Here is a 24,833-nt window from a genome sequence, read left to right as displayed (position 1 = left end):
CTTACCCACTCACTTACTCATTCAGCCTTGCTGTCTCACTCACTTTACCTTTCTGTCTCTCTCTCTTTTGCTCTCCTCATTGCAGTTGCACTATCACAAACCCCCCTACTCTCCAACAGCACTGGCACGCCCCTCTCCCTACACACACACACACACACACACACACACACACACACAAAAACACAGCCCACTCTGCGCTGCTCACCACGGCAACGCAGGCAAGCAGACAGACAGCACACGGGAGACACAGTGGAAGAGAACGAGTGAGAGAGAAGGAGTGAAGGGAGCACCTGAGAGATGGAAACAGAGGAAAGCTTTGACACAGAGGGCAGTTTTGACGATGCCTCCTATCTTTCCCCACAGAGCCCCGGGTCCCTCTCACCAGCCAGGAGACAGAACAAGGAGAAGGAAATCAAGGAGACCAAAACCACAGTGAGTCTGGGGAAACCACAAACACACACATAAATTCACATATACTCCAATACTCCAGAGGCTGATTTTGCACATAATGACTTGATACTGATTACTGTATTGACATCCTCAGGCTACAGCTCCCAGTCGGTCGTGGATAATGGATAGCTAGAGAGAAAAGGCAGAGCTTGATTGATTATTCTCAATCACTAAAGCGATAATAAGAGGTTGAAATGTCAGGTTGTTACACTTTTGAAACTGGCCAGAGGGGTTGTAAACTCCTGGAGTGTTGTGCTGATGGGAAACATCTGTTCACTAGTTCAGTGCCACTCTCCTTTAGTGTATGTGTGTTTCCTAGGGGATTACATCATTGCTGTTTTACATTCTGAGCATACATTGTCAGCTGTATATCGTTACAGATTAGATGCTTATATCATTAGGTGATACTTTGAGCAAGTGTGTTTGGACAGCTGATTTACAAACTTAGTAACATCAGAGTGGTCGTTGTGTATTGGTGTCTTGGCTTCCTTTTATTTCTTCCTCAGGCTTTTCCTTTTCAATCTCCAGAGACCACTTGGCATTCCAGACTCTGCTCTGACGTGACTTTTAGTGTGTGCAGTATGTGCAAAAAAGATCGGGCATTGCTGATACTGACAGTGTGAGACTAATTTTTCATAGACGCACACTTCTTGCTTGCTTGCTTGCATCATTGCTGTTGGATATATAAAGAGAAATATACCGAACATACACACGGTACTCTGACAGTACCCATATTGGGTTCAGGAGTGCTGGCAGATCACTTGACACACATCTTGTGAGTGATATTCAGTTGTGGCCCAATTGAGATTTGTATTCTGGTTAAAATAAAATGCTTACATCCATGCAGCCAGAAGAAGGTTTGGTGGCATGGATCTAGATTCTGCAAATAATCAAGAATTTATATTTAAATCCCTTGTAGTCATGTGATATTTTCTTCATTTGTAATAGTAGCAACTTATAATAACAACAACAAATCACATTCCTCATCAGCAGAAATCATGTATAAATATATAGACAGTATATGATGCATATCGGAAGTTTCCACCCCTGGTCCTGTTGTAGTATCACTGTTCTGATATTTTTTGCTGTGTTTCGTGCTTTAACACATCCTATCCCATTAATCAGCTAATTAACAGGCTGCATGTGAGTGTATTAAAGATCAGGGCTGGGAACTATTGTCCTCCATCAAAAGAAAGTGGAGTCTATACACAAGTCTTGATACACAGATGACACTGATATTGTGCATCAAAGAAGGATGTATTTAATTTCATGTAATTACATTTATTTGAATGCTCAATCGACAGTCTATAATTCAAAGAGTAATACTGCATATAGTTACGTAACCCATGATATATGCCTGAGATAGCGAGAGAGAGAGAAAGAGAGAGAGCGAGGGGGAAAAAAGAATGAATTAGGGATGCCGCATGTGCTGGAAAGCCAGATTGGACTTCTCGATTACTGTTTTGGAAGAGGGGAGTATTGTTTATGTCACACCAACAGGGCAGCAAAGCCGTCCATCAGGGCCATAAAGCCTGCCCACTTGGGAGAGATAGCTGCAGCCCATGGAATGGGGGAAGACTTGGCTAGTCCAGTTTCCATGGTGACAAAGGCACTAGAAGTGATTAATGGGTGTTGAAATGAAACACACACACACACACACACACACAAAGAAGGTTAGAGAGAAATATGGATTGTGAGAGTCAGAGAAGAAAGGAGGTCCTTTGATTTGTTTCTAAAACAGAGAAGCATATGGCACACTGTGTGTGACATTCTGATGTACTTTAAATATACAGGTCTTGACAGATAATGACGGGGCGCTAAATCATATATCGAGTGAAGAAAATCCTAATGCGCTCCTAGAATTGCGCATGAACCTGCATTAAATGGATAACAAGAATACCGAGAATGGCTTGTTTGCATAATCAGCAGGCATGTATGTATGCACTGCGTTGCATTGCATGTCAATGATTGAATATTGTGAGACAGTCTTAGAGAGGCTTAACAGTCAGTTTTCCATGACAACCGCAATCAAAGCTGCTTTCGATCAATATGGTGGGATGGCTCAGATTTGTGGAGAGGCAGAGTTGTCTTTTTTCCTTCTGTGAGGCAAAGCCAGTGACGTGCAGATCTCTGAATCCAAACTCAAAGGCAGTTTAAATAGCCAGACCCTTAAGTCCCTCAAGCACTTGTTGAGGTGCAGAATAGGCTGTAAAATGAGCCTGAGACTGCTCGTAGAACGAGGTTAAGTATTAATGTCAGGCAGTGTACATATTGGCTAATGTGTCATGTTTAAGGCAGGTGGGTATGCAGATGCTTTAGTCTGTTAGAGTAAAGCACTATGCTGTTTCACAAAAGGAAGGGAAAAAAAAGTGTGTGCCTTCACAGTGAAACCAATTTGTTGCTTAGCAACAGTGGCCGAGCAGTCCACATTCTGAGCAGTGTTTGAGATGTTTGCTGGAGTATGTACATTAGTGTGTGCTTGTGTATGTTTTCAGCAGGCCAATGCAGGTTTTCCATTGCAGTATGTGTATGCTGTGCCAGAGGAACCCTGGACCAAATGGAATTTAGTTTACTGGTTGGCATTCCTGTAGTTTACTACACGCTATCATTATGTCAGTGGTATTTGCTATTCAGCGAAAAACTGGGTGCTGGGCAGCCAACCAATTATAGCCAGTGCATCTAAAAAGAAAGCGAGTCGGTTAACATACTGGTGTGACCCAGACTACACACACACACACACACACACACAATGTGCTTACTCAAACACTGGACCATTATAATACATTCATAAGCATTGTATTAACCTTTTATAATTTAATGTTGGATGGTTTATGGAAGGATTATGTAAAAACGTATGTTTTATGTTTTGAATGACTGAATTACAGAGGACAGGAAAAGCTCTTTACCTTATTGTCACTGTAAATTTTTTATCCTTATCTTGCAAGTTGTTTATTTGTATTTACTAACAACACATTCATCAAGCTCTGAAACATCTAGAGTATCCATTCCTATTCCTTTAGCTGATACAGTATATGAAGTTTAAAAGCTTTACAAGGCGCTTCATAACTGTGCCAGTAAAAGCAATATCACTATGAGCAGCAAGGATCTCTCAGACAGTTTTGAATTTATTGGCTGGTTGATGCTATTTTAACTTCTTAAAATCACAGGATTTGTCAGTACATTCAGACTTACTTTCCCCACACTTGTAACTATGAACTATTTCCTATTCATGTCACAGGAGTTACTGAATAATTAACAGTAATTACGGAATAATATGTTTTAAGCATTAGCCTTTTGTTTCTGTGTCTTTTCAACCCAACCTCATTCCACTGCATCTGCAATTAAGGACAATTTATGGACATGTTTCCCTGCACTGAGAATTTTTTTTACTTATAACTTACTAATAGTGGAAGTCAAAATGAAAGAATGGTTCTTTAGTTCCATCCATAAATGTTTCACATACAGGTGGTGGCCTGGGAAAACCCAACTGATGTAGCTGTAGCTCAATTCTTTAAAACAGGAAAAAATGACCAAAAAAAAGTGTTTTGATCATTTTCTCCTAATAATATATTTTGACGCCTCTAAAATGTAAACAAATACATTTTCCAATAGTCATATGGAAATTGATTAGCATGTTTGTCTTGCACCTCTGGAGTTGGGGTTTGGGAGTTTCCTCCAGTTACTCCAGGTTTCCTCCCCCAGTCCAAAGACATGCGTTGTAGGCTGATTGGCATTTCCAAATTATCTGTAGTGTGTGAATGTGTGTTCTATTGTGTCCTGCGATGGGTTGGCAACCCATCTAGGGGGTCCCTCGCCTTGTAACCCCTGTAATCTAGGATAGGCTCCAGGCTCCCCAGTGACCCTGTGTAGAATAAATGGTTTGGAAAATGGATGGATGGATAGTGAAAACCTTACCTGTCTGCAAAAATCACATTGGAGCCAGTTTAACAAACAAAGCGATCAAAACACACAGTGTTCCTAAAGATGTCTTACTCGTTGCTAAGTGTTCTTTTCTCATGTTCTGGCCAAGGTGATGGATAGATACATGCCATAGTGAAATAAACATACACCTAATCAGTCCAGTTTGTGATCAGATACTGGCTGTCAACATGTATATTAATCAACATGAAAACATGAGCTTAATTCAACAGAACAGAACTGATTAAATTAACTAGCAGTTATTTCCCCAATGAAGCACATCATCTAAGTTGGTAGCAGATAACCACCAAAACAAAATAGTTTCATTTAATGAAGGATTATTATCAGAATGTAATTTATATATAACATTGACTGAGGAATTCATAAAAGGGCAAAATTAGGGTTTAAATAAATAAATTCCACAACTACTGCCCTTCCATTATAGTGAATTTCAGCTAAACACTTTTTCTACTCTTTTATCAGTAGGGAGAAACACATCAATATTCTTCTCCATAGTAATCACACCTACAACACCAGTGCTATAGATTGTTTGACTTCTCTGTTAAGAATTGATCTAAGATCAGTCTAACTATCTCTCTATGCTAAAATTTCAACTCTAATTCTGCTGTACAGCTTTCCCAAAAGTGCTGTATTCCAGTTTACATGGAAGGTTTCGCTCTCCTGTATCTGAGCAGTGAGCAGAGGCAAACCTGAGCCTAACGAGGGGGGTGGAGTGGTGTAGGAGCGCTGCAGTGCCGATAAATGAGCTAATTTAGGGCATGATGGGAGGCTGATTTAAACAACAGCAATGACAAATGTAGAGGCAGTGTAATAGAAAACTCAGTGGCCGTGACAATTTGTGACAGTCTCCCAGGGAGGTAATAGAAAGGAACTGGGCACAAGCGCATAAATCAAGACATTTGACTCGAGCACACCTGGGACACATGAGCATGTGTGTATGTGAGAGTAAGCTCGTGTGTAGTGCTTGTAGTGTATGCACACAGAATATAACCTCTGGTATTTAATGTACCTAGATTATTTGTATGTTATTAAGATCAAGAATGCATAAAATACAATATGGCAATCTATGATCAGAGACAGATCTATGACATTAAAATGTATGAAAGGGTTATGGCATGGAACTGCACCAGAAGTGGCTGTTTTATTTACCGGTTTGGCCATACAGAGAAATTATGACTCCCTCCATGTTTGCACATGTTCCTTTGTGGAAAAAAAATCTATTCCGATCATTGTCATGAATCATTTAAATACAGATATGGCATTAGTATGCCAAGTGATGTTTGGAAATCCATGTGAACATCATATCCTAATTATGGACAAATCTTTGGGAATGTCTGGGAATGGAGATCCATCCTTGTGCAGTGCTGTGTGTGTGAGTGTGTAAAGCAGAAGAAGTGTACTGTTTGGCAGTTGCAGGGATGCAGTGCAGATGGTGAACATTACATAACTGTAGGTCTAACAGGCTAATTGGAGATGCTGTGGACTCAAGAGTGTATACTCAAACAGACTGTGTGTTTCATTGGTGAGTACATTTGATTCCTACTCAATGAGCATTGTTGGATGAATGACACTGGGCATATTTAAGACGTACTATTTATTACTATAGACAAGTGGGGGAAAAAATCATTCAGTTTGTTTACTCTCAGTTCAGATTGTGTTTCTTCTCCCTGTCGCCTACATTTTTCCTTCCTTCCTTCCTCAAGCATGTTAGGTAACAACCCAGATGACCAGTTCTGACCTTTACACATTCACCAACCAAGCTGTTTATAAGGCAGCTACCACACACACACACACACACACACACACACACACACACACAGGTGCTTAAAAGTTTGTGAACCCTTTAGAATTTTCTATATATCTGCATAAATGAACATCACACAAGTCCTAAAAGTAGACAGCGAGAACCCAATTAAACAAATGAGATAAAAATATTATATTTAGTTATTTATTTATTAAGAAAAATGATACAATATCACTGTGAGTGGCAAAAGTATGTGAACCTCTACAATTAGCAGTTAATTTGAAGGTGAAATTAGAGTCAGGTGTTTTCAATCAATGGGATGACAATTAGGCGTGAGTGAACACCCTGTTTTATTTAAAGAACAGGGATCTATCAAAGTCTGACCTTGACAACACATTTTTGTGGAAGTGTCTCATAGCATGAACTAAGGAGATTTCTGAGGACCTCAGAGCAGGTGTTTATTCTGAAAGTTAACAATAGAAAATCTCTTCCTGCATGAATGGCCAAAACAGGCAAAAAGTCAGTGAAGAATAAGAGAGAATAATGCTCAAGTGTCATGACAGACCAGCTACAGGGTGCATAACCATAACAGTGTTGCACTACTTCGTTGAAATACAGTTTACATTTTATATAAATATTTTTGTATGATTTCAATAGATTTCTGTTGAATGCAGAAAAACGCATCAGGATGGAGGGATTTACACACTGGATTAAAAATGGAATTGTGACTGTTTTGTTTGAGCCACGGAGCACTTTAGAAATGCTTTAGGTACAAATTGTGTTTACACATTGATACTGAGGTACTGACACCATGTAAAGCGTATCATGCAGAGGGGATGAGGAGGTTGTGATGGGTAGAAATAAGTGGCTAGCACAAAAATGCTGTCACCAGGTTGCTTTTTTCTGTATGTACTGTACGTCCAACACTGCCTCTATTGTGTTAAAACTGTTCTACTGCATTGTATTTATTGTGTTGCATTGACACTTATTGAACAGTGTGCATTCATTTTTCTATATCTTGTCTGTTTGCAGTACATTTTGTCTGGTGATTATCTTGCACCACACTGTTGTCAGATTTCTATAATATATTGTACCAAGGCCTTGGAGAATGCTATTTTGTTCTATTATTTACCCGTGTATGGCCAGAATAACAAAGCTCTCTACTACTCTACTATTTCATGGAAGGTAAAACATATGACTTATATTTAATCCTGTGCTTAAACTGTTTTGACATTGTCTTGGGCAACAGTACTGCAAATGCACTTTGTTTTCCCATTCTGTAATCATATACATTTAAATCTCAGTTGTAGACTCAGCAGTATAATTTTACAAGCTTTCCTGATGGAATAAAATAATTTCAAGTGTGTATGGTTTTTTTATGTTTGCATAAAGAAATATAGGCCTATATAGGCTCTAGAGTGTTTCCAGTTTGGTACAGTTTTGTTATTTGTGGTCAGTTTGTACAGTATTGGGTCACACTAAATATCAAGGCAGTATTAAGACAGAAGTCTGAGATTTGTTATTATGTGTTCTTATATTGTGGTGTTTACATAACCGTGTTGTGAAAAAAAAAATTGTGTGTTGTGAATCCTTTCCTCTTATAAAACTCAAAGACCCACCCATCCATATGTTCAGGCAACTGCACTGCCTTTCTGAAAAGCACATTTGATTTATAGCTCCCATTTGTTGTGTGTAATGTACAGTAAATGAGTATTATGAACTATATAATATGTATTTATGTTTTCTTGATAATTCAGTGAAGCTTGAGATTAGAATTCCTATGCTGTTTTATGCTTTTTCACCCTATTTGGATCTGTTTTTCTACTCCATCACTCTGTAGATCAACTTCGTCACATTCCCATTGGCACAGTCTACGCCTGAGCAGCAACTCCTCAAACCCAATGAGTGGAGCTACTGTGACTATTTTTGGGTAAGAGAAAATGAGGGAGGGGATGGGTGGTAAGGTATTCTGTAAAGGGGGGAAAATGCATAGAATGTTATACTACACCACTCCCTTTATCCTTTATTTTACATTATATACAGTATACACCAAGTATTGTGGTCAGTAACATGTGGTTAATGAAGACAGGGCACAAGTGTGTAAGTATGGTATGTATTAGGGGAAATCCAAGTATTATTGTTAATGTCCACATGATTGTTTAAAACACTGGCAGACAGTATTAAACTAGGATGATCCATTAATCTCAATTGGGGGGGAAAACAAGAAGTAATAAGAAACAGAACACAGGATAGCTTGGACTAACATCATAAAATACATGATACTTATCAGGAAGGCTTCACAACAAGATGGTGACACAACAGTGAATTTCCAGGCTAGCTAATTAAGGGCTAATTTTATTTCTTGCTGAGAAGACCATTCTGCCATTTGAGCAGAAATACCCCATAAGCCGAACGCGGCTGTTCTGACCCTGCCTGGTTGGAATTAGCCAGCTAGTCTGGGAAGACAGCACTCAGCAGCACTCAGCAGCACTGCTATGCTGACACGATTTAACAGATGATTATCAGATGTGTAAAACATTTTACATGGCTTGTTAAGTTCACAGCTAATGTAGCTAGTAATTAGAGCTGCAACAACTAATCGATAATAATCGATTATGAAAATTGTTGTCAACGAATCTCATTATCGATTAGTTGGTCTGCGCGCGGCACAGGGGAGATTTACTCGTTACGTTACTTCTGTACTGAAATCAGGATTCGTAGAGTAAATACTAAAGTTGTGTCCCAAATGAAGTACTGTACACTTATACTATGCACTTTGTACTGCCATCTAATGTGTGGATTTTAGAAAGGTAATATCATCTCAAATGGAACACTGGCGGTTTTTGTACTAACCGGAAGTATAAGCCGCTTCCTACATGACGTCACACGCACGTAATGCGATGGCACTAGCTTTAGCCTAATACCCAGAATCACCGTACATGACTTTCTTTTCTCTCAATGACCATCAGACAGAGGCGAAATCAAGTGACTGAGGAAGAAAATGTGCGACCTCCAAGTCCTCTAAGGCAGAGCAGTATTTTATATTAAACACCGGGGAGAAGATAAAACTCTATAAAGCAGAGTTTGTGAAGCAGGAGCATGACAGTAATGCTTAAAAGGTTTTTGTTTAATTTAAGTTTATTGACATTATATGCTGTATCAGTGTAGCTTATGTTCTTTATTATAACGGAAGTGAACCATTAGTCCACGTTTCTCCTCATGTGCAGTGTAGACGCGGTGATACAGAGTGGAGTGCGAGTAAGATCTGTAATGTCTAATTAAACACTATGATCAAAAGTAAAGACAAGTACAATAAAATGTCTAAAGGCAATGAGTAACAGGAATCACAAGGTGCAATGAAAGAGTTGTTATTATTAATTTAGGACTGTAGTTTAATTCAGTGCTTTTCGTGCATCCATAAATAGTAATGCATATATACTATTATATATTTTATATATATATAATGCGTGTATATATATATATATATATATCAGTATTTATGCATTTTTTTTTATGGCACTGAATTAACCTACAGTCCTAAATGAATAATATATATTCTGATGTGTGTCTGTGTGTATTGGGTTCTTTTCAGTCTTATATAATTAGACAAACAGTTGTGTAAAGTTTTAGTCTGAAGTTTATATTTGTAACAATCAGTTTGTGGGTTTAATTTTAAATAAACGAAGAAATGGTACTGAAAGCTTGCACCGCCCCATTCGATTAATCGATTAATTGAAAAAAATAATCGGCCAACTAACTGATTATGAAAATAATAGTTAGTTGCAGCCCTACTAATAATCTAGCATTATTTTGGGTTGGAACTGAATCTGGAAGGCAGCAGGACTATTTCAGTTTTGACATTCGTTCCTGTTTGGACTTTTAAAAAATAATTTGTAAATAATAATAAAAATGCATTGTTGTCAATGTTGTGAGACTCAAGTGTGCCTGTGGCTTGTCTGAACTGTCATTTGTCAGTTACTCCAACTGACTAACTTTTTTATACACATGTTTTGTTGCTGATCTGCATGGATTTAATTTTTTCTGCATGGAAGCATCATCAGACATGTGTAGATTAGAGGGAACAATGCTGAGCACAACTGGTGAACACAGTGTGGGAATCAACCAATGATGGGACAGGGGAGTATACAGGACTAAAACCAAAACACATGGCACATGGTCAACACAAGCACATCACACAAACCCAAAACAGCAAGACACATACGAAGTACTGCATGCTGATAGAAGAGGAATTTGTGAGGAGTTCTCATTATTGCAGTAAGATTTCAGTTTGTATGTGAAGGTGTGTGTAGCCACAAGGCATTCTTCGGTTCAGTGAGCATTACATCCCTCAGATTAAATGTGAGAAGAGTATGTGATGCCTCTTCTGTGTGTGAGGAGGCACGTCAGTGGCTGTCAGCGCAGCAAGCTACACACACACACACACACACACACACACACACACACACAGCTGTAGTCAAAGGTTATTATTGCTTGGTTTGTGTTGTTTTACAATAGCACTCAGTCACAGGTGATCATCTATGCTTGTGCATCAAACACCTCCACATACATACGCACATGCACACTCACACATGCACAATTACTCATGGGATGAAACACTCTCTCCTGAATCACGTACAGCCCCACACGTGATGTCATGCCCACACACACCCTCTGATTCATACAAGCTTGTCCCCTTACTCACTGACTCACCTACTTACCCACACACACACACACACACACACATACACAAACACTTGTGGTTGAGGTGTGTGTATGTTTGTCTCGGAGGTTGGGGTGATGTTTACCCCTTTATGAGGACATTTGACTGGTTCTCATAAATAAGACATGTACCCCCTGACAATAAAAAAGCTGCTTGAATTTAAAAAAAAAAAAAAAAGGCAAATATTTTCTTTTTGTTATTGAAGCTGTGGTTCGGGTTATGTGTAGGTCTAGTATTATTTACCTATAGAAGTAAGAATAAATACCTCATGACAAACAAGTGTATGCGTGTGTATTGATTTATCGTTCTATCTATGGTCTTTAGGCCGATAAGAAGGACCCTCAGGGGACGACCACGGTATCGGGCTTCGAGGTTCTACTGCAGAAACAGCTGAAGGGCAAACAGATGCAGAAAGAGATGGCTGAATTCATTAGGGAAAGGTATGCCAATCTCTCACACTCCATGGACATTTCTTTACCTTAGCACACTTATTTGGTTTTTGTAGGTATGCTACAGAAACACCAGATTAAAGAAATTCTAAAGCATATGCAAATAAAGGACCACGAGACAAATGCTAATTACCGCCCAAATTTGAAAGTTCATGTCAGTGAGGTAGCGATATGTTGATTGACTTTTGTTGATACTAAAGAGGAAATCTTGGTGCTACAGTACCAAAAAAAAACCCCACTATTATGTGTACCTAGTCAGTAGTCACATACACACTACACATATTTACACATGTACACAGTAGACATCAGTGCAAAAAAAATATGTGCAGAAGATTCAAACTGAAGCATTCATGTAGTATTTGTGGTTCATTGCAATAAATGTTAAAACATTTAGGCCCTAATAAGTAATGAAACACAACAGGGTTTGCTGAAAATAATCAATGACTGAATGGTGAAATCTGTTAAAACACCCAAAGTAAATTATTTTCCAAATAACAGCACATAAAGCATTTTGTTCCTCTTATACCAGAGCAATTCACCAAACACTAAGACATTTCTATTCATTTACAGCTATATGTAATGTTGGGGAACGTCCATGAAAGAAGTTAGTTCCTGTTTATTGCTAACTTTATAGCAGGTATAAGCTATAAGTTCTTCCCTCTCTCTTTTTTCTTTAATAAATTCAGCCCTCTACTCTGAAGACTTTTTACAGAATCATACAGATTTACCTCTGACTTTTACAAATCACTGACACTGGAGACTCCTTATAAAAATGCTTAGTAAATATTTTCACATGGAAGAAACAATAATATAATTAGGCTTTTGTCATGGTAATGTACCGACATCATTTTAAGAAACATTTGAGATACTGAGGCATAATCTATAATACTTGCTTTTTGGTCATATTAATATTTTAAATCACTTTCAGGTTTAGTGAATCACATTTCAGGTGCTAAATGAATCTATTTCAATTGACTCTGCCAGCAGCAAATTGCATATTCATTAAGGCAAACATGCAACACAAACTACTCATTTTATTTTGCTCATGTGAAATACACAATCCTCCACAAACCCTGTTAGTAAAGCAGCTTGCACTTTTTTGCAGGTGTGACCAAGTTGGCATGTGGTTTTTTTATTTCTTTTTTTTACACGCACAAACCTTGACCTCACTGTTCTGTGGGATTTGAGTTATACAGGGTAGCATGCTGGGATGAGGCATTATGAAACCTGATGACATCTGTGGAAAAAATAAATCCCCAGTGCGCTACCTAGAACTTCTTGGTGGATGCTACAGCAACGATTTCATTTACGTAATTCATTTGTCACTCAGCTAGTTTTCAGTTAAAGCAGTCCATCACAGACATTGTCATAATCACTTTTATGGCCCTGTGCAAGACAAATTGAAGGACACTCTTGCTGAAGCTGTTTCATTGTCAGTGGTTTCTTTACTCAATCCCATGGTTTCTTTCTCTCAGCTTTAGGGAAGAGTGACTCACCATCTCTTTGCTTACATCAGGACATGGGTGGCCTATTGCACAACTCTGCCTATGGCTTATTCTCCTCAAGTGTTGTCACTGCAAATGTGTACCTCATGCCCGCATTGTGGGTTATTTAAATTATTAACAGGAAACTCATCAATTCAGCAGGTGTAGCCAGCAGAATTATGATACCAGATTTATGGTCAGTAACTCAGTTGTTTGCAGTACTGTACACTGGGACAGCCAGTTCTGACTGTTATTCTCCGCACATTCTGTCTGCACTAGAATAAAGATTGAAGAAGAGTACGCCAAGAACCTCTCCAAGCTTTCCCAGATCCCGCTTGCTGCTCAAGAAGAGGGGTATGTAGAGCCAGATAGTGGCAGGCGTCTGTCTGTGTGTGGGTGTGTATAGTGATTGAATGATGCATGTGTGTTTGTATAGATGTATTATAGCATTATTTCACTGCAGTGCTTATACTGGCTTGGTTGTAGGACACTTGGAGAGGCTTGGGGCCAGCTAAAGAAGAGTTTGGCTGATGAAGCAGAGGTACATCTCAAATTCTCTTCAAAGGTAGGAACCAGCAAAAATATAGTATTGTCTTTAAAATACACATTTAAAGGAAATGTCATGTTGTGAAGAAGAACCCATATGAGTCAGGTAGTTGGATAACCTAATTAACAGAGTAATTGTATACTCAAGTTGTTGGATAGGTACAACTTGCGAACCATAGAGAAATGTACATAAGCCTAACCAATTTGTAATCGGATGAAACTATCTGTCCAGATATGTGTACACACAAATATTTGGAAAGGCTTGTGTGTAAATATAGTAAATATACTCTTTACTATTTATAATGAGAGTAACAAAATGCTCAGAAAGATTTTTTTAGCATTAGCTACTATAAACAGGTATTGTTCATAGAACATTCTTGACTAGAGACACAAAGAAAAAGTTGGAGCTCTCCTAGAATGAAATTATTGCTGAGACTGTAACTCTGTCCATGGTCCAAATAAATCTCTCCTAAAATAAGGCAAAGCCTAGCAGCAGGAAGCAGCAACTCATTACATCTGTAGCACCAATCCTGTAGAGACATACACAGCAAGGAAGTTGGATACAAACACTGATACACAACGACCCACTAAAAATCCAACCACAATAGATGGGTCCTTTTTCATACACACACACACACACACACACACACACACATACACACACACACACACACACACTCGTGTACAGTACTTGTGTGAATACAGAACCTACAATAGCCTACACCTACACAGGATGACAGTACTGTGGGGTGAGTGGGCCGTGGGTAAGGACTGGTTATGAGTGTAATGAGTTTTTTCTTTTCACACCAACCTTCCCACTTCCGCCTTATAGCTTCAGTGCGAGGTGGAGAAGCCACTGCTAACGTTCAGGGGGGACAATTTCAAGAAGGACATGAAGAAATATGACCACCACATTGCTGACCTGAGGAAACAGCTGGTCAGTCGTTATGCTGCCGTAGAGAAGGTATGTTTTAACTTGCAAGTTTTTTGTAAACTCCATTATCATTTTCTCTATAAATAAACTGAGAGCTCTCTTGAGACAAGTTTTTAGAGTATTATTACCTATATTTATATTATTTGATCTTTTAAACTTACTTGAATCCTTTAATGCTGAAACCATATCATAAACACATTACGTGTCAGCATGTCGTATGCTGAGGTGATCTGCCATGGCAGTTTGCATCCAGTGATATGAGTGTCATGTTGCCATTCCCATAATTGTCCCTAATTGTTCTTCCTAAGATTTCCTATAGTACATGTTTTATAATAAGGTATGGACTTTATGATCTCAGTCATAACATATGTTGTAACACACCCAGAATACAACCCCCAAGAACATGCTAGTATCTGATTATTTCAAGTGATGAAACATGTTATTGCTATTGTCATGACATCAGGGTAAATGTTTGATGTCATTACAGCTTACATAACATACCAATTCTTTGCTAAGTGGGCTTTAGTTAGCTTAGGTATTATTACATTTAATTAATTAAAACAGATAGTAAAGAGTTTTTTTTTGAGGCCATGTTTGAATATGTCTTACGCTTTGACAGTAATTGTAAGTTATGTACCATAATATCTGTAATAAAACATATGCTAACCAAGGCAAATGTAGGGGGAAAATATTAGCATGTAAATTGTAAAATGTCAGCTATGCAGGGGATGGTTACAGGGAATGGTTACATAACACTGCTATAAGACTGGACATGACTTGTATGACATCTGTGATTATGATACGCTTATAATGCCATTATGCTGTGGGGTTCAAGTACATTTTTACCTGACAGAAAATTTTATGAGGTTTTTTTTTATTTTATATTTTTTATTTATTCATATTTTCTTTTGTGCTCAAATATCTTTAAATGTTGCCCAAATATAAACGAGCAACCATAGCTTTAACAGATTGTGCTGTATGCATCACCACCACCTCACCATACTGTATCTGTGCCCAGATTCCCTCATCCACAGCAGGTGGTTGGGTGAGGCGTTGGGCTCAACTCATGACAGCGATCCATGTTGTTCTCCTCACCAGAAATCAACAGCAGAATAGCGGTTTAATAGTGGAGAATTTAACATGCTGTAGTATGTAGACCATTCTGAAGGCTTCTGAGCAAATAATTCAGGCTGAAACTTCAAAAATGATAAGTAGTCAACTGCTGTTCTAGTTTCACACAGAGAATGCTACTTATCTAACTGTATTTAGGTACATAGCTTGTGGCAGTAACACAGTGCATAACATTATGCAGATACAGGTCAGGAGGTTCAATAACAATACTGGACAGTTGAGGATTGGAAAAATATTGGCTGGTCTTTTTCCAATCTTGACCTGTGCCCGCTGCGGGCTGACAAGTGTGGAATCTACTGTGGTCTTCTGCTGTGCTTTGACAGGTGTGTTCTGAGATGATTTTCTGCTCACCACAGTTGTAAAGAGTGGTTATTTGAGTTACTCTAGTTTTCCTGTCAACTTGAACTAGTCTGGACATTCTTCTCTTCCTTTCTCATCAACAGCGCATTTCCACTTGCAGAACTGCCAATGTCTCCCCCCCCCACCATTCTGTGTAAACTCCAGAGACTGTTGTGTGTGAAAATACCAGGATCACTAGTGTCTAAAATACCAGCCCATTTGGCACCAACAACCATGCCACTGTCAAAGTCGTTATAATCACATTTTTTCCCTGTTCTTATGTTTGAGGTGAACATTGCACTTGACCTGTATGTGCATGATTTTATGTATTATACTTCTGCCACATGACTGATTGGTTTGATAATTGCATGCTAAGTGCTGTTAGACACATCGTGCTAATAATGGTGAAAAATGCACCTTGCCAATAATTTTACTTGCTAATACTTATACTATAAGAAACACTACTAGTATATGACAAATACTTAACTTGTGTATGGCTTTGACGGTAACACTAGAGTTGTTTTGTCAGGAAAAAAACAAAAACGTTTGAATTCTTTGACAAAATGAGCCAAAGCAACAGAAGTGGGTGATAATCCTGATACAGTGTTACTACTCATTTGGGGGACTTAATCACTTCTCGAGATTGGTGGGAAATAGGCCAGCATTTATATACTTTTAATCAATTTCTGCTGAAACACATACATATAATAGGAAAGACAATACAAAAAGAGATGCTGGATGCAATCTAGTTAAAAATTTGATAAATAATGGGCGATATAATCATGTCTGCCTTGTGCCGTGCCAACTGTGTGGCTGTAGGCCCGTAAGGCTCTGGCAGATAGGCAGAAGGACCTGGAGGTGAAGACGCAGCAACTGGAGATCAAACTGAGCAACAAGACTGAAGAGGACATCAAGAAGGCTCGACGGAAATCCACTCAAGCAGGTCAGAGGTTTTCTAGCAACTTTGCAATTATTGCTTTTTTTCACTTACAATGTGATCATGACCACTAAGCAACAGTTCAGATCAAAGTTTTCACTGACTTTGCTTTTTGTAACCATTGTGTTCCAAGTCTAAAAACGATAGAACTGATTTCAATGTGCAGATACAGATTCCTGCAATATGAATAAAAACTGCTGAAATTTGTTCACTACTGAGCTCAAGACGTTCTGCTCTCCTATCAATCTCCTCTTCTTGATAATGGCCCCTGAAATAAGCCTGCCATTATCTAGTGTTCCATATTTGCACATAAGTAAGCAGTTTTTAAAAATATATATATATAATCACTCTAGTGTGAAATCAGTTAGCGGACACTGTCGTGCCGGTATAGAGTTGAAATCTCATTGCCAGGATCCAACATTTTAAAGGAGCCAGGTTCTGTTCACTTCAGATAGCTGAAAACTGGAGATCCGGTGCAGATACAGTTGGATAATAGCCTTAGAGAGGAAGTTAAAAGCAGTTGAGCTCACAAAACGTCTGCCCTCACCAAGTGAGGACTATCAGTGCTAGATTTCAATGCTGGTCAGTCAGCACTATTGAACAGGATGGGATGTGGAACCTGCAGGATGCAGCTTTTCAAAGCTTTGAACTGCCTGATGCACCATGGGAGAGTATTATCTCCCAGTCAGAGCCCAGGCAGAAGATGGTGTGTAGGCATACAAAGAAGAGCAGTTTAGTGTCTGCTTAAGGATCTGAAATTAGACAGTGCACCAGGGACATATTCAAAGCTGGTGATTAGATAGGCACTGAACATTATATGTTCTGTAATAACTTTCTATTTCATATTGCTATCTATTCTATTGCTATCCATTGAAAAATGTTCATGTAATCCAGTGATTATATCTTGACCCCAAATCTGAGGACATCAATTTTTTTTCCATCATGTTTATTTTATTGCCCAAAGACATGAATTGCATTGTGAAATGCAACAAATTACAACAACTCAGATGCCTATGGGCTATACAAAACAAACTACAAAAACACTGGAATGATTTGTTTATTCCTTGACTTAGCTATAAACACAGAGGTCATTGATCCAAACAGCATACCAGTTTATAACATTAACTTGATGACCTTTGACATTTCTCCATCTTAAAACTCCCATGTTTACTCATTTTATTTCTTTTGGCATGTTTGCATTTTAAGCATTTGAGATCAGGGTGACATGAAAGGGCCTTTGGGGGCATATCCACAACATAAGTGATCAAATTACAACAGAAATACAACCAAGAAGTTGCACAGATTTGCATTTTTAGGCACTTTTATTTTATACTATATAGTTGCTGTGATCAATTCTGTTTCATTTTATTGACCAGTGCATGTTTATTACAGCTGCTTGTTGGCATGTACCTTGCACAAGAAAAAAAAAGTTCTAAGTCTATATAGCAGAGGACTGAGACGCACCTCCACCCTGTCTGAGCACTTAAATCTTTAGATAATTCTGAGGTCTGAACACTGATGTGTGCAGTCTCTGTATTAACTCAGTAGGTGTGCTTACTTAAACTCTGAATAAAGTGTGTGAGGGATTTAGATTATAACGGAAGAGTATCACAGATACCTTTGTGAGACACAGACTGAGCTTACCATATTAAGATCTGAAGTTCAGTGTCCATGCAATACTTGTAGTTACATATTCAACCAGTGTACCAACTGGTATTATGAGTGTTTCATACTATCAAATTACGGAATGCCGTGTATTACACTTAAACCTTATAAAATGGATTGCATATGTATTCACCCCCTTGAACTTTGGTTGCTTCTCTAACAAACTGTCATCTTTACCTGGTCACTGAATTTTGGTGGATGGTCTCCTCTAAGTAGAGTCACAGTAATGCTGTATTTTTCGTTTTGTTTGTTTGTTTGTTTGTTTGTTTGTTTGTTTGTTTTTAAATAAATACTGGATTTAATGTTGCCCCAAGGAATACTTACAGCTTTTTAAATAACCAAACCCTGATTGATACTTTTCCAGAACTTTTTCCTGGACTTGTTTCGATAGCAAATTAGTTTTCATGATGCTGCTTGATTAGGTATGTTCTCTAACAAACAAGGTTCTTTCAGGAACAAGTGTATTTATACTGAGATTGTGACACTTTAATTGCTTTAATAAACAAATTATTGGATTTTTATGGCAACTGGTTGCAGCAGTAACTATTTTAGGGTTTTCACACCAGTGGGGCAAATACTTATGCAATCTCAACATTTATGATTATTTTGGCTTAAATTTGTAAACTCAGTTCCCGGTTGTAACACTATGGAATGTGGAGTTCACTGGAGGTGAATAATTAGGCAAGACACAGTTTATTATGAACGTCAGTATACACTAAATGTACGGCTGCATTTAACTGAAAAAAAATCACCTTGCAGCTTTGATTAAGCAGCAATCTTTACTGAATTCCTTCTCTGCATTTTACTCTGACGTACATTGCACATTTCAATGTAGAAGTGTCAACATGCAGTCTCACCTGCCTTTTCCTTTTTTCTGCTGATGAGCTCAGAAGTGTAGCCCTACTGGCAGACAGACAGACAGACACACACACACACAGTTCACACTGTAAATAGGAAAAATCATTCATGGTTAGACACTGCCTACCTGTCCCAATTATTTAGGCAAACATCATTAAAAAGTCACCATCTCATTCCCATATAATATAAATGGTTATGTCACTTTGTTTATAGGGTTGAATATTTTCTTGTCTCAATCTTAACCATACCATCATGTTTCCTTTGCAGAAATATTTTTTCTTTGGTATTTTCCAGTGACTATTGTTTTTAAAAGAATGAGGTGTGACTGTCCCCTGCTGGTGTAAAGTAGCTCTGAGTCTGTGGCTCTATAAGCATGACTACAGTACTACAGGAATGTTTGTTTTGTCTGCTATAGGTGATGACCTGATGCGATGTGTGGATCTCTACAATCAAGCCCAATCTAAGTGGTTTGAAGAGATGGTCACAACAAGTTTGGTAATTAAACTTATACTTCTACATTTAAACCATTTATTTGGACTGGAGCCTACACTGTCTGGAACTATAACATCCATTTTCTGTAATCTCATAGCTCATTTCCACTGTACAGAATTGTTGTAGTTACCTCATTCTAATCTGTAGATTCCTGTATCACCTGAACAGTTTATAACCATACTATGTTAGATAATATTCTAGGACATGCTCATATGCCGATTGTTTTCTGCAGGAGTTGGAAAGGCTTGAGGTGGAGAGGGTGGAGATGATACAGCAGCACCTGCTCCAGTACACAACTCTACGTCGCGAGACAGACATGTTCAACCAAAGTGTGAGTAGTAAAAAGATACACGTATTGTTTTAACACCATCCTTCTGCACTTATAAACTAGTGTCATGATGCAGGTATTCAATGCTTTATTAAGAATGGCAGAAAAAAATCAGAGATGTAATCTAAGGCAATGTAGAGATTCAGACAAGGGTTAGGGGATGAACAAACAGCATGAAGTAGGGCAGGCAAAAGCAAGACGAGAAAACCAGAAACGAGATCAAAACCAGAAAAACAATCAATAAACAATGACTTGGTATAGACTGCTACAAAAATAGTATAGACTGGAGTGTATACTTCACAGTAATTGAGTGGAGTGAGAGTCCTTATATACTGTGAGTGTATGAGTCCAGGTGTATGTCATCTGGGAAGTGTGGTTAGACACAGATTACGGCGTGACATGACAGAACCTCCGTCCGAAGTGCTACCTCTGGGAGCAAGCTTTCTTCTAGTCCTCACCCTTGGCTGTGGTCCTGAGCAATTAGGGTGCTGTGCATGGAATTCCTATCAAATTAGGGGATCGCGCACATCCTGGGCTAAGACCCAGCACCTTTCCTCAGGTCCATAGACCTCTCAGTCTACCAGGTACTGTATTTTATGATCTCTTTGCCATGATTCTAGGATTTCCTTTATGGTGTAAGCTGGCTTACCTTTGATGTCCAGGGGTTTGGGGGGGACCTGGAGTTGACTTGGGCTGTGTGTGCTAGGTGTTGAGTTTGTTCTCACACTTGCTCATTCCACTGGAACCAGCTGTCCAGAGCACAGAGCGAGTGAGTCCGTGGGGTTGGTGTTCCATGAGAACAGAGGTGGCTGGTAAACCAACACACACTGGAAAGGTGTGAGGTTGGTTGCTGAATACTTGCGTAATCTGCCCATGGGAGAAATCATGCCCAGTTCTTCTGGTTGTCAGCATAGAAAGCCTATAGGAAATGCCCAATCTCCTGGTTAGCCCTCTTTACTTGGCCGTTAGCTTGTGGCTGGTTGCCTGATGTCAGGCTAACAGATGCCCACTCACTATGTTTTCTAGGTTGCCGAAGTATAGAAACGCATGCTGTTTCAAATGCTTATGGCATTCCAGGGAGAGGAATAAGGCGTAGGAAAACTAGTCCATGATCACCATGATGTGTTTTGCCCTGTGATGGAAGATTGATTATGAAGTCTATCGCTAGGTGTGAGCATGGTCTTTCAGGTGTACCTGTAGGTAGTGGGAGGAGCTTGTCCACTGGCAGGGTGTGAAGTACTTTGGCTTTTGCGCAGACTAAGCAGGATGAAATGAATCTTTGAATATCTTGTAGCATCTGTGGCCACCAGTATTTACCTTGCAGTAGTTGGTGTGTTCTGCGAGTGCTGGGGTGTCCCAGGGCCAGGGAGGTGTGAGCTCACATGATTAATTTGTCCCGTATAGCAAGAAGGTTCAAATTTTTATCCACTTCCTGAACCCCCTTGATCTCTGACAATGTCCCAGGTGAGTGTTCGGGTAGGATGTACTCCTCTGAGTGTTCCCAGCAGGCACTGGATACATGTGGGAGAGGGAGTCTTTGGTGTTCTTTGACCCTGAGCAATAGGAGAGGGTAAAATCAAAGCAGGCAATGAACAGGGCCCAGTGTGCCTGACAAGAGTTCAGTCTCTTCACAGTGAGGAGCTCCCCGTTAGTTTCTTTCAGCGGGAGACAGATTTCTAGAAAAGAAGGCCACTGGGTGGAGTTTGGGCTTTTCCCCTGAGTGCTGTGAGAGGATGGCCCCGACACCCATTTCTGATGCATCTACCTCCACTATGAATTGCTTGGAGAGGTCATGGTGTTTTAAGTTATGTGCAGTGATGAAAGCTTCCTTGAGTTGTGAGAATGCTTGGGCTTCTGAGGGGTTCCACTGCAACTTTTTAGTCCCCTTTTTGAGCAGCGTGGTTAGTGGAGATGCTATACTGCTGAAGCCATGTATGAAGCGTCAATAGAAGTTGGTGAAGCCCAAAAAACACTAACTTTTTAATGGTGGTAGGCACTGACCAGTTCGTTACCACTGCGACCCCCTCTGACCCTATGATGTAGCCCAGGAAAGTCACCTTGTGCGCACATGGAACTCATACTTTTCTCCTTTTACATAGAGCTGATGTTTGAGGAGCTGAGACAGAACCCTCTTGAGGTGCTGGATGTGAGTGGCCTTGTTGGGAGAGTATAACAGGCGATGACATACCAGTGCAATGTCAATATTTTATTACCCCATTCAAAAAAATAATTCTTTAAGGGCAGTTTTATCCTTTTTTACTTTTGGGTAATCAGACTGTTATAATTTTACATGGGTGAGATACTGTAAATGCAGAAAATAAATACATACAGTTCATTAAAATCTGTAGTTTTCAAAACTTTATATAGGAAAAAATGTCAACATTTCAATTTGTGGCCACCATACAAATATCCTCCCTATAATTTCATCATACAGTATCAGGCTCCAATCAGATGCAGCACTTCTTAGTCTAGGCACACATTTCTTATACACAGCTCACTAGTGAGCTAAGGGATTAGACATGATCCAGTTACTGATCCTGTTAGTAAAAGGGCATGCTCCACATTTTTCACCCAGGGCTAAATGCTTTAGCAAATCCTGCCACTTTGCATTTCGGTCACCAGGGTGTCCAAGACAGGGCTGAATAAACAAGTGTTGTGGGCATGAACCAGTGAAAGCTGTTGATTTATTGATGGCTGGCTGCCAAGTATCAGTGTTAGACACAATAATAAATAGAGAGATCTCTGCATTATACCACCACACTTAAGTATTGTGACACTCTCTTGAATGAATGAGAGAGAGTGAATAAGCATTCTGTTTCAATTATATGCAAGTCTGTAGATTAGGATGTAACACAATGCCACTATCTGTATACGTATCTGTTTAGTGCACTAAATATTCATATCTGTATCTTAAACTCAGATTTAAACCTGAAGTGGGAGTGGCCTAAAACAGAAGGTTTTTTTTTAAATTAAATATGATTATATATCATATATATCTCTGCCTCCAGAAACATTGGAGAACACTGGGGAAAAAACCCAGATGTAGAAATACCAGCACTGTCAGGATGTCATGAATAAACACTGTTAATCCATCATGTAATGTGGTCTTTGTTAGTCTAACAAGATTTCATATTGCAGCAGTACAACCTCCCATGCACGTGACCTTTTGGTTGTGTTATGTAGGATCCCAGAAGCCTTTCTGCCAAGTTTTCTAAAGAAATATATTATATATATATATATATATATATATATATATATATATGTATATATATATATATATATATATATATATATATATATATATCTTTATTCATTATATATCATTATATCATTATTCAATCTGAATAATGTATATATATTTGGATACAGCTCTACTGTAGATAAGCCAGGTACAAAATAAAGACCTAGATGTGATCATCAGGTAACAGCAGCTAGAGTAATGATATTTTTACATTGTAGGATGTCCATTTCCCCAAAATAGAACACCATGTTGTAGAGGAACCATCATTTTGAAAGATGTGTTTCACTAGAGTAATGTCTGACTTGTGTGTTGTAGACCCTGGAGCCGGTGGACCAGCTTCTTCAGAGTGTGGATCCAGCCAAAGACAGAGAGCTGTGGGTGCGGGAGCACAAGACAGGGGATCTGAGACCTGCGGACATGGACATTTAGAGGACACTAACCTTATAATAGAAGACAACCACATCTACATCTACACACACACACACACACACACACACACACACACACACACACACACACATTACACACTTCACCCAAACTATTCAAGTCTGCCTGTCTGTCTGTACAACACTTCATATTCTCGGCCAAAGCCATACAGCATTGTCCCACTCAAGCCAGCATTTGTATCGTTCAATATCTTTCCATGGGCATACAAATTACAAAGTTATATAGAGTGGTGATATCATTAATATCAAACAATTTATAGGCAGCATACATTAATCTACTCAGCACTTTGTTTTGCATGAGTAAAAATCCACCAGCCTTATTTTACCACATCAACAAGTTGATCAAGGTACATATGCATATACACAATGCAAGCAGTGAAATCTTTTCAAATAAATTACAGTTAACTCCATTCAGGCAACATTCATGTTGCTAATAGAAGCACATACAAATGGCTAAATATGGCAACATTATGGATGCATGCATGAATCAGACCATTATTTCTGTCAAATAATGGTTTTAAAAAAGAACTCAGTTGTTTATCGTGTTCAAAAATGCTTTCTACAGGAAAAACCAGCTGCAGTTTTAAAAAGGCAGCAGTTTTAACCTAAGTAACCAGCATGATCTCATTTGTAGAACTTGTGCAGAATAATATTCTCTTATAGTGTCATTGAATAGTTACGTTGTTAAATCTGTAATGTAGTAAAAAAAAAAAAAAAATACAGAATTTATTGCAATGACAACTACAATGAAAGTTTTATTATACAGTATTAATACCCACCTAAATCTACAACATGAACTCTTCTTGACAAAAAAAAAGCCTGAACAAAATGCATTAGCTAGGTACGGATATTTTTTAAAAATATTTTTGCAGACTTGTTTTGCAAAGAAGCATGTAGTTCTTTAAACAAACAAAAAACAAAGGTGGTGATTAATAGTTCTATTTCATCTACAGAATAATATTTATGTAAAAAAAAAAAATTCAGGCCATTGACTGTGTTCATAGAGTATGTGTCTGCAACACTACATTCGTAAACCCAATCATGTAACCTTTCCTAAAGCGAAGCCAAGAAACCTCTTTATGCAGAACATAATCAACTCTGTACAACATCAATTTCATTCTGCTTTCATT

The 24,833-nt window shown here is 38.7% G+C and overlaps 1 protein-coding gene across 5 annotated transcripts in view; it reads left to right on the top strand.

The window, feature by feature from the left end:
• The window catches only part of gas7a (growth arrest-specific 7a), a 41,436-nt gene extending 17,661 nt beyond the window's left edge, over positions 1-23,775 (top strand). For 3 of the 5 annotated variants that reach the window (XM_053612497.1, XM_053612505.1, XM_053612533.1), the window contains 10 exons: positions 364-432; positions 7,974-8,063; positions 11,178-11,293; positions 13,066-13,140; positions 13,273-13,351; positions 14,165-14,296; positions 16,556-16,679; positions 19,612-19,691; positions 19,921-20,019; positions 23,573-23,775. In XM_053612497.1, coding sequence (XP_053468472.1) covers positions 364-432; positions 7,974-8,063; positions 11,178-11,293; positions 13,066-13,140; positions 13,273-13,351; positions 14,165-14,296; positions 16,556-16,679; positions 19,612-19,691; positions 19,921-20,019; positions 23,573-23,686 — 978 coding nt within the window. In that variant the 3' untranslated portion in view covers positions 23,687-23,775. Of the gene's footprint in view, positions 1-85; positions 433-7,973; positions 8,064-11,177; positions 11,294-13,065; positions 13,141-13,272; positions 13,352-14,164; positions 14,297-16,555; positions 16,680-19,611; positions 19,692-19,920; positions 20,020-22,115; positions 22,163-23,572 lie in introns of all 5 variants that reach the window. The other 2 variants (XM_053612524.1, XM_053612515.1) reach the window with 2 other exon arrangements.
• The last annotated feature ends 1,058 nt before the right edge of the window (positions 23,776-24,833 follow it).

Source organism: Ictalurus furcatus, chromosome 2 (genome assembly GCF_023375685.1).
Source record: "Ictalurus furcatus strain D&B chromosome 2, Billie_1.0, whole genome shotgun sequence".
Classification (NCBI taxonomy): domain Eukaryota; kingdom Metazoa; phylum Chordata; class Actinopteri; order Siluriformes; family Ictaluridae; genus Ictalurus; species Ictalurus furcatus.
This window is presented reverse-complemented; position numbering and strand designations above follow the sequence as displayed.